Genomic DNA, 17,434 nt, shown 5'->3' with positions numbered 1-17,434 from the left:
CATTTTACTTTTATTGTCCTTCCTCTGAAGACAATGAAGTGTAGGAACATGCACTACTATAGTAATCTAGAGATGTAGGGTTGTAGCGTGCTTCAGGAGTATCACTCTCTGATTAAAGAGTGTAAACTGATTAGTCAACACTCTTTACTGAAGACGCAACCCAACCTAACGCCATCCCTATACTTTCCCCTGACGAAGGGCTGTCATTGCCAGTAATGCTTCGGGAGACACGTTTGAATTGTATGATGGTCTAATGCATCTTTGATGACCTGCTGTCGATATGAAGCCATAGTATTGAAAGAAGAATAAACATTCCAACAAGCTGCAAATCTATTTTCTTTTACTGACTACAGCATCTATCAAGATTCATAGATCCCGCTCTTTGGGGGCTCCACGCTGTGCTATCAGGGGGACGATACCTTCCTCTGAAGACAACAACAGAGTGAAAGTAATGTTCTCTTGACAATGTCAAACGTTTGCTCCAGGTCTCTTTTTAAATATATTAGGAGTTTTTTCTTCAAGTGGTTCTATGCCTCTTGATACCTTAACTCTTCATGAAGGCTCTGCTTCTCTTTATCATTATTGTAAGGGTCCTGTCTGCCCCGGTGTGACCTCCAAGCATTTTGTTTTCTCTGCATTTCATTTCTTGACTGCCATACGGGACTGCATTTTTGGCCTAGCCTCGTTTCTATAAATAGTGACAGAATTCACCTCTGTAGAAATCGTGCTGGTAAAGTCATTATAGCTTGACAGGCTTGCCAAACTGTTCAGGTTTGATAACGTGCAATAAAAAAAAAAAATCCTGTGCATGTGGGCTGACAATTATTCTACTTTGAAATGTAATTTGTTCCACACCATAGTGTGTTTGCTTGTCTTATGTAATTCTTTCTTCCAGAAGACTCCCACCTCTGATAAACCTCTGGAAACATTAAAAAGGCTTTTCAGTGGAGATAAACAACAGTTCTCTTTACACAACCTTGCATCACTAACAATAAGCATTTCAGAATATTTCTTCTTTTACTAATGTCATCTTGGGGTTTAGACCTACTGTGACATCATTTGCAGAATTACCCTGTTAACATTGTTATGTTTCGTGCTATTCCTGGTGGGATAGACCTAATTCATTCTTGAGTTTAAAAATGAGATTGGCAACTAAGAGTAAATAATGCAATACCATTCAAAAGTAAGGCAGATTGTGTTCCTTTTTTCTGTTAAAGGTTACATAAGCTCTTTTTCCCAGAGCAGAGTGGGGGAAGGGGTGAGACATTGGAATTAGGGGTCTATGTAGCCAAGGATTTGTACTAACTAAAGGAGCTCTGTGTTCTGTAATTTGTAAATAGATCAAGAAGAAATATTCAAGGATCTGTACTAAATTTAGGAGCTCTGGATTCTGCAATTTGTAAATGGACCAAGAAGACATATTCTAGGATCTGTACTAAATTAAGGAGCTCTGGATTCTGCAATTTGTAAATGGTTCAAGAAGAAATATTCAAGGATCTGTACTAAATTTAGGAGCTCTGGATTCTGCAATTTGTAAATGGTCCAAGAAGACATATTCTAGGATCTGTACTAAATTGAAGAGCTCTGGATTCGGTAATTTGTAAATGGACCAAGAAGATATCTCCAAGGATTTGTACTAAATAAAGGTTCTCTGTGTTCTGTAATTTGCAAATGGACCAAGAAGACATATTCTAGGATCTGTACTGAATTGAAGATCTCTGGATTCTGTAATTTGTAAATGGACCAAGAAGATATTTCCAAGGATTTGTACTAAATAAAGGTTCTCTGTGTTCTGTAATTTGCAAATGGACCAAGAAGACATATTCTAGGATCTGTACTGAATTGAGGAGCTCTGGATTCTGCAATTTGTGAACGGTCCAAGAAGACATATTGTAGGATCTGTACTAAATTAAGGAGCTCTGGTTTCAGTAATTTGTAAATGAACCAAGGAGACATTTTCAAGGATCTGTACTAAATTAAGGAGCTCTGTATTCTCTAATTTGTAAATGTACAAAGAAGACATATTTAAGGATCTGTACTGAATTGGAGAGCTCTGGATTCTGTAATTTGTAAATGGACCACGAAGATATTTCCAAGGATTTGTACTAAATAAAGGATCTCTGTGCTCTGTAATTTGTAAATGGACCAGGAAGACATATTCAAGGATCTGTACTGAACTGAAGAGCTCTGTATTCTATAATTTATAAATGGACCAAGAAGACATTTTCAAGGATCTGTACTAAATTAAGGAGCTCTGGATTCTGTAATTTGTAAATGGACCAAGAAGACATATTCAAGGATCTGTACTGAATTGAGGAGCTCTGGATTCTGCAATTTGTGAACGGTCCAAGAAGACATATTGTAGGATCTGTACTAAATTAAGGAGCTCTGGTTTCAGTAATTTGTAAATGGACCAAGGAGACATTTTCAAGGATCTGTACTAAATTAAGGAGCTCTGTATTCTCTAATTTGTAAATGTACCAAGAAGGCATATTTAAGGATCTGTACTGAATTGGAGAGCTCTGGATTCTGTAATTTGTAAATGGACCAAGAAGATATTTCCTAGGATTTGTACTAAATAATGGATCACTGTGTTCTGCCATTTGTAAATGGATTCAGGAGACACATTCAAGGATCTGTACTAAATTAAGGAGCTCTGGATTCTGCAAGTTGTAAATGGTCCAAGAAGACATTTCCAGGTATTTGTACTAAATTACAGACCTCTGAATTCAGTAATTTGTAAATGGATCAAAAATATATATTCACGGATCTGTAGTGAATTAAGGAGCTCTGGATTCTATAATATGTAAATGGACGAAGAAGGCATACATAAAAGGAGCAGCTCAATATTGTCTCGCACAGGTTATTTAAAGCTTATCCTAGTCAATGTTGGAGAACTGATGGGATCATCCTCTTCTTGGGGGACAAAAGATAGGGGTACTGTTTTCTCTGTGTTATTTACAACTAGGACTTAAAGTGCATATAGTGAGAACAGTGCATAGTGAATCTATTCATAGTGTATAGTTGGTCGAACAGATCCACAAATAAGCAGGCAGTATAAGCAAGTAAATTATAATGAATAATTAAACATTATATTACATGCAATATAAAACAGATTATATCACATTTACACATGTGGTTAGAAGTGGTCATCGTGGCTTACATTGGAACAGACATTTACATAAGCCATCACACGCACGTAACATATATTATAGTTTTGATGGGTATCGAACAGAAATTCTCAGAGGTTATCAGGCGATAAAACATATTCCCCCCTCAGCAAATGAGCAGTAGCAATACGCTATATTTCATTGTATTTGTCATCAATAAAATTACCTCACCCTTATCTAATGTTAGATTCAGACCCTCCTGCTAATTTGCAGACTGACAGGGCAACATACATTCTTGAGAATCAATAGGCACTTACAATGTCTAATCTAGAAGATCGGTAGCTACGATCTCCCATGATGGAGTTTTCAATGAATGAATTTAAGACATTAGAATCGACATTTCCATATTGTCAGAGACCTTATAAAACTCCCCCCTCACTTTAGTGAGCTTGAGATATATTTCAGAACCTCATTTGGCGCTATTATTTTGATGGCTGATCACCAGTAACCACGTATACAGACGTACCAGGCTGATTTGCCAATTTTGGCAAAGTTCCTACATGTTGGACACGTCCAAAAGAGTATTTCCTGTTATCTTAAGCAGGCACATAATATGAAAGGAGGACATATCGAAAAACCAAAATGAGGAAAAGATGTAGAAGCTCACGGCATTTACAGTCTAGCTGTTTGTAGTATATTGACATGGTATAAGTGCCCTTCATAAATAAAACAATGCAACTGCATTGATGACAAGCACAGAGTCAAGACATTTCATCCATTGCTAGGAATGTCCAGCACCAAAATCTGGGAATCTTGAATTTAGACTAGTAGGGGCTACTGGGTGTTTGCTCCTGTATAAGAGACCTTGAATAGACTCAAATATTCAACTAAGGACTTAGAGGAAAAGAGAACCAATGGCATTCTCCTAACTACATCAAGAGGATTCTAATATTTAGACGAGGATGGGGAGATGCTAGTTGATATTCAGCTAAGGGGTAATTAAGTCCAGGGAAGCAGAGATAATACATCATATTAGGGTGTTCTGTGCTTTAAAAATCTGATGGCAGCACCAGCCTCGGACCCCAGAATGTGCATTACCCTAGGTGTCTGTTAAGAAATGTAATTTATTTTGTTAAAGAAATGAAAAGCTGTTGAGACTGAAGGTTCGCAGAGATTCTTGGGACATCATTACCTTATTCAACATTTGCTTGTAGGGTAAAAATGAACTCTGGCCAAGCATGGCAGGGCCTTCATCCATTGCTTCAGAAAACTCTGCTCCGGATGATTCAACGAACAGGAAGGTGGAAAGGTATTGAAATGTTTTTTCCAGCTGTAAATTTTGTAATTAACACCAGCATGATTGCTGTCCCTAAAGCTCATACAGTGCTTACAAAATTCCAAAAGCTCATATAACCTGAAGAGGAACACTGTGCAGACTTTTTAGGGTCCATGGAGTTGATAGATTCCCATTGGATGTCACCTTTGCTGAGCACTATTGCAGCAGTAGCATCTATATGGCATGTTTGGATGTTCTGGTGGAAAATTGTGTCTGCAACAGGGAGCCTCATAATGTATGGTTTGTTCCTGGGCCTCAATTTCTTTGGATCCATAATGGGAGTACTTTTAAAGCATATACCAGTTGATAAAAAGATGCTGTAGAGATTCTGAGGTCTGGGGTCCAGGCTCCTTATTTCAAGTAGATAGTTGTTTCATCAATGGACAGACAAATGTTCTTTTTGAGCATGGCCCCAATTATGAGAGCACAAGCTGTCTCCAGGTGAATAACCCCACAATGGTTGACAGTGCCAGGTTAGGACTTTCAATAATCCGAAACCGGTCCCAGGATGCTTGTTTCTGGTCCAGGGAAGACATGGCTTGGTAGTTCGGGCTGGACTGTTCCCATGAGGCATAGGGTCAGCCTGATTTGCATATGGCCATGTCTGAACTGGGGTGGCTGAGTGAGCTAAAGAATGGTGATGGATTAAACCCAGATCAGTTTACTGGGGGTGAGTGTTTGATTTGCTGATAGCTCCGTCCATCATCCCCTTTTGTATAGTTTTGTTCATCCTAAGTTGGCAGGGTATGCTCAGACGTGAGTCCCTTGCTCACTTGGCCACTGGATTCAAGATAGCCTGGCTGATGAAGTTTATGAATCCGAAACCGGTCCCAGGATGCTTGTTTCCGGTCCAGGGAAGACATGGCTTGGCAGTTCGGGCTGGACTGTTCCCATGAGGCACAGGGTCAGACTGATTTGCATATGGCCATGTCTGAACATTGGGTGGCTGAGTGAGCTAAAGAATGGTGATGGATTAAACCCAGATCAGTTGACTGGGGTGAGTGCTTGATTTGCTCAAACGCTCCGTCCATCATCCCCTTTTGTATCGCTTTGTTCGCCCTAAGTTGGCAGGGTATGCTCAGACGTGAATCCCTTGCTCACTTGGCCACTGGATTCAAGATAGCCTGGCTGATGAGGATTATGAATCCAAAACCGGTCCCAGGATGCTTGTTTCTGGTCCAGGGAAGACATGGCTTGGCAGTTCGGGCTGGACTATTCCCATGAGGCACAGGGTCAGACTGATTTGCATATGGCCATGTCTGAACTGGGGTTGTGGAGTGAGCTAAAGAATGGTGATGGATTAAACCCAGATCAGTTGACTGGGGGTGAGTGTTTGATTTGCTCAAACGCTCCGTCCATCATCCCCTTTTGTATCGCCTAGGACTTTCAATATGTCATATTGGCCTTTAGTACTTTGAGACTTAAATACTAAGGACCAAGAGGATCAGCAGGAGGTCACCCAGGAGGTAAGTTACTGAATTCCAGTTCAGGCCAGGAGAACTTTGGTTCATCCATATTCTACTACCCGAGTGTTTGGTTAGGAGGAACATGCTAATGGATGGGCTATAATCACTGATGAGTTACTTCTGTGGTACTACATGAACACTTTTCTAGTGAGGAAGGGAAATGTTGAGAAGGAATGGCTGGGTTGAGTATTTGGATATTCTGTTGCTTGTCACCATCTTCCATTATCAACAGTTTTGAGCTCCTATGGTTGTATTTATTTGAGTCTCAAGAGGATGTACTTCCCCTGAATCTCGAACATGAGAGTCAGGACTCAGGGAACTGAAAAGTGGACACCTGGCCCCTTCCGTTGCATGGAGGGTCTTTTTAAATTTTCCCCAAGTTCCATTGTTCCTTAGGGTCCTTTAGATTAATCATGGTGATAGAGTGAAGAAAATACTCATTGTTTCATGTTAGCTCCAGAGGCCACTGGTCCCCGATAAGGAAGGTAACGGCTGCTAAATTCTAGTTGCTACAGAACCTGCAACTGCATCATCATAAATGCCTTCCTGTGTTAGCTCTAGGCCATATTTGTCTGATGTTTTCAAAATAAAGTGGTTGGTACTGGCTAGGAGATGATGCTCTTGAGAAGTAGTCCTGGCATTTTTGCTCAAAGGTGCTCAGTGACTGCGGCCACCGATATGCATCAATGAAAGCCTTGTTCCATGATAAAGTATAGTACAGAGAACAATCAAAACAGTTAATTCTTTGAGGTTAATTGGGAGCTATACAAGCCCTCCAGGAAATTTGGGCCTCAGTTACAAGTTTGGAAGCCTAAACAGCATGCCTACTGCACTGCATAGGGTCAAGACCTGCAGTCTATTTCTTTGTATGTCTGTACCATCCTTAGGGGCATATTATCAAGACAGGCGATAACATTATCGCCGCTTTAGCAGCAGAAAACTACACCTAAAAAGGCGATAATGGGCTTGATAATATGCTCTTTGGTATTCCAATTGAAGCTCAGGTTAGATGTCCTTTACATCTAACATGGGCTTCAATTGTTATTCAATAGAGCATATTATCAAGCCCATTATCGCCATTTTAGCTGCAGTTTTCTGACGCTAAAGCGGCGATAATTTTATCGCCTGTCTTGATAATATGCCCCTAAGTTCTTCCTGTTATGTTTTAGTGATACAGGGATGCCCTTTTCGAATGGAGGATGTCTTTTTGTTTCCAGTTAGCAAACAAATGTTCAACGACCACCTTTATCACTGCTAGTAGAAGTCTGGAAATTCAGGATATTGGCTGGCATGAGCCATATTTAAAGTTCATTCTGTATAGAGAAGTCCTACAGTCGTCGTAGGAGTTTCAGCCTAAGCGCACCTAAGCTCATCTCACACTTTAAAATAGAGCAAGAAATTTTCTTGCCTTCCTTTTATACAAGTTCAGAAATCAAGATGACGTGTTGTTACACACTTTAAATATGCCTCAGGACATGCACCTCTCCCTTGACCACACCTCGTTGTCAACTGTAAGACTTCAAGCAAGTGTAAGAAGCTCGTCAGGGCAATCTTAAACTGATGGTTGTAGCTGGGTATGACATAACATAACATAGCACAGCATAACAAACTGATAGCAACTAGCACAAGAGTTCCAGTTACTAAAGAGTGGTGTTTATTGATACTGGCAGGGTGATAATGTAGATTTGTTCTTGTACTTTAGTATCCACTCTAAATTGCTAGTGAAGGCTGCCTCAGTAGGATTGTTTTGTGTGAGCATCCTACATGAATTGTTTGCTCAGATTGCTGTTTAAAGTTACTCAGGTGGAGCAGTAATTCTGTCTCTGATCTTTCTTTCATTTTGGTGCTTGGTTAAGGGCCTATGAGTTTAGTACATCATCACAGAAAGATAACATTGATGGCTAACACTGATACGATGGTAGCTGCCAAATATTACCTGAAAATGTTATGAGCCTGAGTCCAAGTTTTCATTGTCACAGTCCTGTAGTCTCCTCTTCCCTCGTCCGGTCTCCAGCATATTACTAACTCCACCTACCTAGAGATTGCTATTATTCACGAGGAGGGTTGGTGTGTAGTTGTGTCTATATCAAATCAGCAACCACAATCTGATTAAAAAACTGCAATAAATATGGGGGGATGGAAAGGTCTTTTCTAAATTCTAAGAGTTTTATTCTTCTTTTTTAAAGTGATTTAGAGTTGCCTGCTACCATGTTGAAGGCTCACTTTTACAAGAGGAAGGACTGTGTCAAGGTGGCTTGAACTTAAAGGCATATTATTAAGAAACTGCATTAAAATTATCGATGTTTTAGCGGCAGGAAACTGCCGCTAAAACGGCGATAATGGGCTTGATAATATGCCCTTGTGAATTCCCATAAAAACCCATGTTCTGGTGTGAACATGGGCTTTTATTGGAATTCTCTATTGCATGGTATCAAGCCCATTATCGCCACTTTAGCGGCAGTTTCCTGCCGCTAAAGCAGCGATAACCTTAACTCCGTTCTTGATAATATGCCCCTGGGAGCTTTAAAAACTACTGCTAAGCAATGAGGCAATACCACTTAAAATACTGACCTTGGAAAAAGGTTACTGGAATTACTACTGAGAGCCGAAACACAGAATGTCCCCTAAATACTACTCACTGAAATTTGCACACCTGTTAAAGCGCAGTACCACAGGTTTCAGTATTTCCCAGGTGTGCACTTTGCACTGTATTATTCTTTGTGCATTTAAGAATGGGGGATAATGCGCTAATTGCGCATGACTAATGTAACTACAGGGATGCAAGATTTTTAGGCATGTAAACCATACTTGTTTCATTTCCTGCATAAAGTCAAATAATGTTTATGTTTTAAGATACAGATCCATATTTAACCAAAGTCTAACATCACGCTTGGCTTCAAGTGAGTCTTGTCTTTTCAGTGATGAAGGTACAGTGTTGACAGAAGTTAGAGCAGCATATTACAAAACACTGAAATGTCTAAAGCTGCCATCATCTTTTTAAAGCCTAGACATTTATGGATTATATATGATACCGACACAGGTAACATTTTTTTAATGTTGACCAGCCATTTTGAAAAATTTGTCTTCATATCACTGTTGCTCCAAGAGGAATGTTACAGAGATAACACTCAGAAAATAGGAGATAAGCTAAGGAACCAGTTGATCTAATACACATTCATTAAAAGAAGTGTCATTATAAAAATCAAATCAAATTGTGAAAAAAGTGAAAGTCCCTAATGTCGTATGCAAAACAATGAAACAGAATTTACATGGTTATATTATAAAATTGTGAGCTTATTCATCGCCTGTCTGTTTGTAACTTTATCCAACATAGTCAGAAATATTCTTGGCCAAGCCAAAGTAACTTAAGGACTAGGAATCTGTCCATACAACTGCAACTTTCACAGCAAGAATCCAAAAATATGATAACAAAGTTTTGCAATAACTCAAGCAGTCATTTGTTCTGTGTGAAATCAAAACGACATTAAACAAATTATTGTTCCATGTGAAGTAGGGGTGTGCAAAGTTTTTGTTTTTCCGCAAACCTAGCCCAGGTTTTGTTAGCATGAAGATTGCCACCTGTAGTTCACACTTTTTGTGCATCTGGGTTACTCTCTCACAATGTGTCAACCTTATTACAAGTGCATTATATCCTGTAGCACTTGTAATATGGCAGATGGGATATCCGTCATGTTGTAACAGTGTAACCCATCAACCAAACTCTATATTAGGCCATTGGGTTCAAATTCAGGAGGATAACAGGTTCAAACTTAAATTTCTAGAACATAGAACACATCCAATTTTCGGTGATTAGTAGCACTTTACAAAATCCTAACTAATTTAAATATTGCTAATTCATGCCGGAAAACTACACTGGGAGGTAAGCACCGGAAATGCAGGAAACTCCGCAAACTAAAGGTAGGCCAGTAATCGGGACCTTCACAAGATTTCATTCACAAAATAAAAACGTTGCTTTCCCCTAAAGTGAAGTTATTACTTAAGTTGTATGGAACAACTTTTACTACTTTTAAGAAACAGCTTAATGATTTTGCAAAGATGGACTTACATGTGAGTAATGCCTAATGGTTTCTTAACTATTATAGCAAGCTTTGTACCATTGATGTTTAATGTTCATTCTGCATATATTTACCGTTTCTATACACTTGAAATCTCTTAATTAGCAGCTAATTTATGACTATAACATAGGACGTTTCCAGTGCTACTCTAGTTCAATGACAATAGGTCACTGGTACAAATTTGCCAGTTTATTTTACAATTTTCTTTCAAGTCATTCATATTTGCAGCACTACAGCTAAACATCTGCTCAGTGACACATGATAGTGTACTGACGGCATAATGTTAATAAGGTAAATAATATCTAATTCTGTACACCGATAACACCTTTGTTAAGTTTCAGTGGTAGAGGTTTTCTGTTGCTTAGAGCTAATAAAACATATACAAACGGAGGTAAATCTTACGTGGGACCCATTGCATGTTATATTTCTAATGAAGGCCAAGTAATTTGAGTAAAAGATAATGATAAAGTTTCCTAACGATAATGAATCAAAAACAATTAAAATAGTTTTTTTTAAACAAAAAATCAAAATATGGACATTTACTTGCCACTAACTTTCATTGGAAATATTGCACATTAAAGCAAGATGTAAAAACAGAGCACATGTATTTTTCTGCACTGTGCACTCTCACCTAATGTTGTCTTTTGACAAGAATTTTACAGGGCTTTGAAGTTTTGGAAGATTGCTTAATGAGCTAGTGACACTAGGCCTGTTGAAGTAGAAGTTAGAACTGCAGAATCCCATGTGTTACAGTGTCCCATTTACTTCGTCTTAAAGCTTGACGGCAGTAGCTGTAATACCTTCTTTACTGCAGGGAGCAGATGCAGTGGGGCCCTTGACAATTTCTGTCCGGAACATCTTGACCAAATAATAGAGTGTTGAGTTGAGCCATCTGTCGAGGCTCCAGTCACTTCTTACAAGGACACAAACCACAAATTTAGCCATGTGTCTCATCAATACACCTTTCATAATTAGACAGGTCGTTTAAATACTTTCCAATATAGTAAATTAACATATGCATTATAAAAGAATCAAAACTTTGACTTAATATTCGCAGTTATGATTTCACATAAATATCACTCATGATGGCATAAATCATTAGCTTTCCTACCAGCCTTTACTGGGCGAAACAGAAAAATCGCAACAATTTTCTGCCTACATTACAAGTTTGCAGGTCCTCTCCAAAAGACTTCAGATGAATGATGGTGTTAGTTTACAATTTTTAAATCCAGCAACCAATTTATATGAATGAATGTTTGTGTGTGTATATAAATGTGTGTATAGATATGTGCGTGTATTTCATATATCTATATATAGATATATATATAGATATATGTGTGTGTGTATATACATAATCTCAATATATATCTATATACATATCTTTTGTAACATATGTATATACATAAATATAACCACATACAAATATATCTGTCTAGTAGCTAGACATACACAAGCACACATACATGTATATACATATCTATATATGTATACATGCATATGTGTGCCTGTGTATCAACGTATTTACGAGTTACGTAAGGCATATGTAAAAAAAAGTCTTATATCCAAAGGGGATTCAAAATGGCACAGTTACAATTCTAATATATAGGTCCTTTAGCAATAAGAAGTTTTCAGTTAAGAAAATATTGAACAACCTTTCTGTTTAGTCAAATGCGACTTTCAATAGAAATATGATTTACGGGAATTATATTTCCATTCTCTTTGTAGATGCGATATAAAAGGCATATACAACTTTTGAGGCAGTGTTTTCACGGTGAGCATAATTTCAGTCGAGCTCGTATGTGCTTCTGTGCTCTGAAATCATATGAATTTCATTTTGAGAATAAATTAATTTAATTTAAAAAAACAAAACTTCAGCAATGTGTAGCCTTAGGCTGGCAATAAAAACTAATACATAACCACGTGTACATCATATTTATATAATGAATATTTTTAAAGATGATCATACGAACATATATTATCATACATTTGGCACTAATATTTGCCATTGGTCCAGCAATTGGCAACATCTGCTTTATATGTATAAATTTCTGTCAGAACATTAGATCTGCCTATATGTATTTGACTATTTATAAAAATATTTAGACAGTAAGCTCACGTTGAATAACTAGGTCTACTGTGTTCTGGAAACTTTTCAGCAGTGAAACAGCTTTCTCATGCTCCATATGTACAAAACTGTGTCCATTTGCCTGCAACAGACAAAAATCAGAAATATAACTAATTAAAACCCACAGAAGATCGAAACAACAAATTGCAACAAGGGAAATGTTTATAAAATGATACCTCATATTTAATTAATCAATTATATGTAACAGATTATCCAAGTTCTCATTTGTGAACAGCAGATCTGTATCAGTTATCAAGGATTACTTTACTAATAAGCATATAAATAATAGTGTGGTAGTGATAACTTCAGTAGAACCAGATGGTTATGTTTCATTATTTTACACAGTGTAGCTTGTCTCAGTGACGCATCTAGTATGCTGATGATATTAATGAGCCCAACCTTTGTAGGGGTACCAGAGTAAAAAGTGAACAGGTTATCTGGATCATGAGATAGTAAAGACAATAGCCCTCAGTTTGAATTTATATTCTAGGACTTAGAAATTACATAACTTGTCAAGCAAAATAGAAGTACAGGTCCTGTTTCAAATCTTCAGTCATGAGTTGGAACCGGGCAACAATCTAGACTGAGTGAGACACAACTTGATAAGACTTTGGAGACTAATGCTTGGCGGTAATATTTGGTATCACAGTTATTATAGTGTTCACAAAGCAGTCACAACCACCACCCCTGCCTATCCGCAGGCAAGCTCACCATCTTTGGTGGCTCTTGTCATACTTGCCGTCAGGACACCATCAGATTGGAGACTATGAAGTGTCAAAGAGGAAAAGTGAGGCGACAAGCCTTTTTCATTTATGCGTGAGCATCAGGAACAACATCTCTTCATTCATAAAGGCTGTCTGAACCCTGCTCCCATGCAGGAAACAGTAAACAGTACACTTCCGCACCCAGAAACCCTCTACCTTTCCAATCACTTGTTCGCCCTTGTACAATGTTATATTGCTCTGCTTCCTTTTGGCTAGGGTCAAGCTATACACTTAAAACAGACATACATTTATTGGAGTCATACATATAAGTTTAGAGTTGAAAATAATGTTCACACAGTGTTGAATTGTTGTATACTGGAGATTTTGTTCCACGCATAATTTAAATGTTTATGATTTTCTTTAAGTTTTCATTTTTGCTACCAATGTTGAACTTCTTTTTACAGCTGCATATTACTTAAATCTCTATACATGAAGTATTGGTGGATGTTTTTCACTTAAGAGCAAGCTTGCACCACCTCTATGGTGTACATGGCCAGTTCGACTCCACTGAAGATTATATCTCTGAATGATAATGGCCTTAGGCATCTCACCAAGAGAAGAAATATTGACTATTACTTTAAAAATGTCAGAATGTTTACATAAGGTTTGCTCAAAACACTCAAGTTGGCATCTGTTATTCTCACAGGTGATAAACAAGAAAACATGGTTTTGCTGTATTGGTTGCAGAACACTTATATTTTGAAGTTATGGATTTTAACATGGAAGAAGCGAGTTCCTTCGTTCAAATTAAACTACGACTAAGAGACATGATTTTACATCCTACTAGTATGCACATAATTGTTACTGATTCAACTGATTTCTCCAAAGCATTTTGGGAGTGGGCTCTGGTAACATTGTATTTGGCGAGGCGGGAATTTTAATATTGTTGATGATCCTCAGTTGGCTATATTGTTAAAAGCAAAATTTACTTCACATTAAAAGTCAGTAGCTTAGAGATGGTCCTTAAAAATGCCAAACTACTACAATTATGGAGGTTAAGTTCCTTATAGTAAAACAGTTGACTTTTTATTGTAATTCAAATCATTTCCATTTGAGATTACAATATTTATTAATACCAGTCAATATATCGACTACAGAAACAGCATGTATCAAAATATTGTGGATAATATATTGAGGACCAAAATATCGATAAAGGTTATGCATATAGGTAAAAAAAGATTTACTATTCCTAACCCGACCTTTACGTACCTTGATGTGGAGTTCAGTAAAGTAATCTTACACTTATCAATATGCACTAACTCTGTCGATATTTTGGTCCTTGATATTTTTGCACACTATTCTAGAAGAAAAATATTCAGAAGTTGATATTAAGATGAACAGCCATTAAGTCCCCTCAAATATGTTCTTTGTCTGTTTGACCAAATTCTGCAATTTGTATTTGGAACACTTCTGTGCTTGCAAGTTCAATGCAAAATCGTCTGCTTTTGACACTTTAAGTTGGTGCAAGAATGCAGACATTGGTTTAGCCCTGAATCTATAGATACATTTAGATCCGATCTGCTACATTTTGTCGACAACAATGATCCAAATGATGCATCTCTGATTAATAATTGTGATGCGTTTAATGCCACAGTAAGGTGTTCTTCCATTTCCACCACTGCTGGAATATATACAAAGATGAATACAAAGATTAGAGCTTTAGAAAAGGAAATCTCTGCAGTACAAAAGGTTTCTGCTCACAAAAGACAGATGATAGGGAGTCTTTTCAAAAGCTCAGATGTCAATAGAACGCTGCACTAAGTAAAAGGGTTGGGAATGAAATTGCTAATGAAAAGGTTGAACCCTTCATGGGAATGAACAGAACAGTATGAATTCGGCAAACTATATGAGGGATAAAAGAAATATAATTCAGTTTCGGCCGCTAGAAATGATTTTGGATAATTATTGGCTCCGAGGTGACATCTCACTAAAATTTACATAAAACAGACTGTCTAAAAAAGGTTTCATAAGTAAACATATTTGCTTGCAATATATTTATTTTTTAGATACTTTTTTTATCAGAATAGAAAAAATAAATGTGAGAAAACAGTCCAGCATATGTCTAGCATTTATTTAAGATTTTGTAAACAATGAAGGCTAGGTATTTAATTCACAGTTCACACTAGGTTTCGTTCAGCTAAATGTGTGGATCAAACAGTTGGCATTTTGGAGCATTTATGCAAGCAATATGTACTAAATGTAGCTATATGATTGTAAGATCTGTGGGTCTCTAGTTGGCAATGGTATTCACCTTTGTCCAAATAGGGACCCTTACTTCTAGGTCAGGATAAGGGGATTACACTCCTTAAAAAACCCTGCTCACCCCCTTAGTAGCTTGGCACGAGCAGACAGGCTTATCTCAGAGGCAGTGTGATAAGCATGTGTGAATATACACGGTAATACAGTGGACACACTACAGATGGACACAACACAGGTTTTTTAAAAATAAGTATTCTTTATATAGACTTAACACAAGACCACAAAGGACAAAAATCCACAATACTACACTTAAGATTGCTTTAAAGATGATAAAAGTTACTTAGTTCAAGTTGATGATAAATGCGACAAAGTTCTCAACAAAGTACCTGGATGCGTAACGCAAAGTAAACAAAAGGCTCGCAAAAGGGGAGCTGCGTCGGTTCCGTGACCCGGGGGAAATGATGAGTCGTGCCTCAATGTTTGCGCAGAGTAGGGGTTGTGTCATACTCCTTAACAGTGCAGAGGTGATGCGTAGATTCTCGACCTGCGGGCCCTTTGCGGTGCGCAAGATGACGCCTTGATGCGATGCGATGATCCGGTTGCGATGCTGGAAGATGGCACCCTTGATGCGGCGATGACGATGCGTAGACGCCCTGGCAGCCCTTGTGATGACACTGTACTTTGGAGCCACGACAGACCCTATGACACGCTTCTCCGGTGATGCGATGGCAACTCTCTCGATGGCGTCACGCTTCTCCGGTAAAGCGACAGCAGGTAGCTTCGATGAACACACTCTTCCAGGGAGATGCGGCGAAGGCTCGCTTCTCCGGCGATGCAACCATTTCAGCTGCGGTAGCGACACGCTTCCTCTCGATGCGCCGCGCTTCCAGCTCCCAGCGGCACGCCAATGTCTGGAGTTGAGAATTCCCAGAAAGGAAATTCAGAGGGAAGCTGGAGATGAAGTCTTTTTTCCCTGAGACTTCAGCAGGAGGCAGGAATAGTTCAAGCCCTTGGAGAATATTCTGAAGATGATGAAAGTCCTTTAAAAAGTTCCTTCTCCTTTCCTTGGCAATGAAGCAACCACTGCAGGCCAACCCAGCAAACAGCACACTGGCAGAGGGGCAGCCAAACTCCTGCAGCTTCCTTGGTTCTTCTCCTTGGCAAAAGGTTTCTTATTCCAGAAGTGATCTAATTTCTTGGGATCAGGGTCACAATATTTATACCCCAAAATCCTTTGCTCTCTGAAGGTAGAGAGGCCTCTGCCTAGTCCAAACCAGTTCCTGAGCACTCTGTTTACAAGACTCTCCCTTGATCTTGCCACTGTCCCAGCTTATGGAAACATGCCATGGTTACGCCCCTCCTAAAAAAAACGACTGCAAACCCGGAAATCCTTGCCAATTATAGACCCATATCCCTGCTCCCAGCATTTTCCAAATGTTTGGAGAGACACGTGCATTCTGTTCTAGCTACTTTTGCAGAAGAAAACTCTCTACTGCATTCCTCACAATCTGGCTTCAGGGCTGGTTTCTCTACAGAAACCGCCCTGCTTGGAGTCACTGAACACATCCGAAAGCTTCTTGATCAAGGTCAGACGGTCGCGCTCGTGCTATTAGACCTGAGCGCGGCTTTCGACACCATTTCCCATGAAACACTCATCAAAGTACTGCACAAAAATGGTGTACGCGGAAAGGCACTGGATTGGATCCAGTCCTTCCTGACTAACCGAACCTTCCAGATTACCTCTTCACGAGCCGCTTCGGATATTCTGCCGGCACCCCATGGAGTGCCTCAGGGGTCTATTCTTAGTCCTCTATTTTTTAATTTATATCTCAGACCCCTGGCCGACCTTGTTGAACAATCGGGTCTCACTCTTATGAGCTATGCCGACGACTCCCAAATCATTTTTTCCCTATCCGAATCTTGTCCTCACTCCCCTTCTCTACTCAAAGAAGGACTCCTAAACATCCTGAACTGGATGACAAAAAACCAGTTAAAACTCAACGGTGACAAGACGGAGATTCTGGTCCTGGGAAAACATCAAGATCTGTGGAATCCCGTACACTGGCCTGACCAGATGGGCGCTTTTCCTACTCCGGTGACCCACGTTCGAAATCTGGGATTCATTCTGGACAATTCCCTATCAATGAATCAACAGGCCAGTAAAGTAACTGGTCTATGCCTCACCATAGTCAAATGGTTGAGGAAAATTCTCTGGATGCTGCCTCTTTCCACGCAAAAGACCGTAGTCAATGGCCTCATTACATCGAGGCTTGACTACGGCAACATTCTGTATCTAGGCGCAAACAAATCAGTAGTCGGCCGACTACAGGTGGTGCAAAATGCAGCAATTCGTATACT

General features: G+C 39.0%; 1 protein-coding gene across 1 annotated transcript in view; it reads right to left on the bottom strand.

The window, feature by feature from the left end:
* Positions 1–12,087: 12,087 nt before the first annotated feature.
* Positions 12,088–17,434, bottom strand: part of LRRC7 (leucine rich repeat containing 7) — a 1,701,172-nt gene continuing 1,695,825 nt past the window's right edge. Inside the window, exon 26 of the mRNA XM_086936257.1 lies at positions 12,088–12,195. Coding sequence (XP_086792383.1) covers positions 12,088–12,195 — 108 coding nt within the window. The remainder of the gene's footprint in view (positions 12,196–17,434) is intronic.

Source organism: Lissotriton vulgaris, chromosome 1_1 (genome assembly GCF_964263255.1).
Source record: "Lissotriton vulgaris chromosome 1_1, aLisVul1.2, whole genome shotgun sequence".
Taxonomy (NCBI): Eukaryota; Metazoa; Chordata; class Amphibia; order Caudata; family Salamandridae; genus Lissotriton; species Lissotriton vulgaris.
The sequence above is the reverse complement of the archived record's forward strand: the minus strand, read 5'-3'. Positions and strand labels throughout refer to the sequence as shown.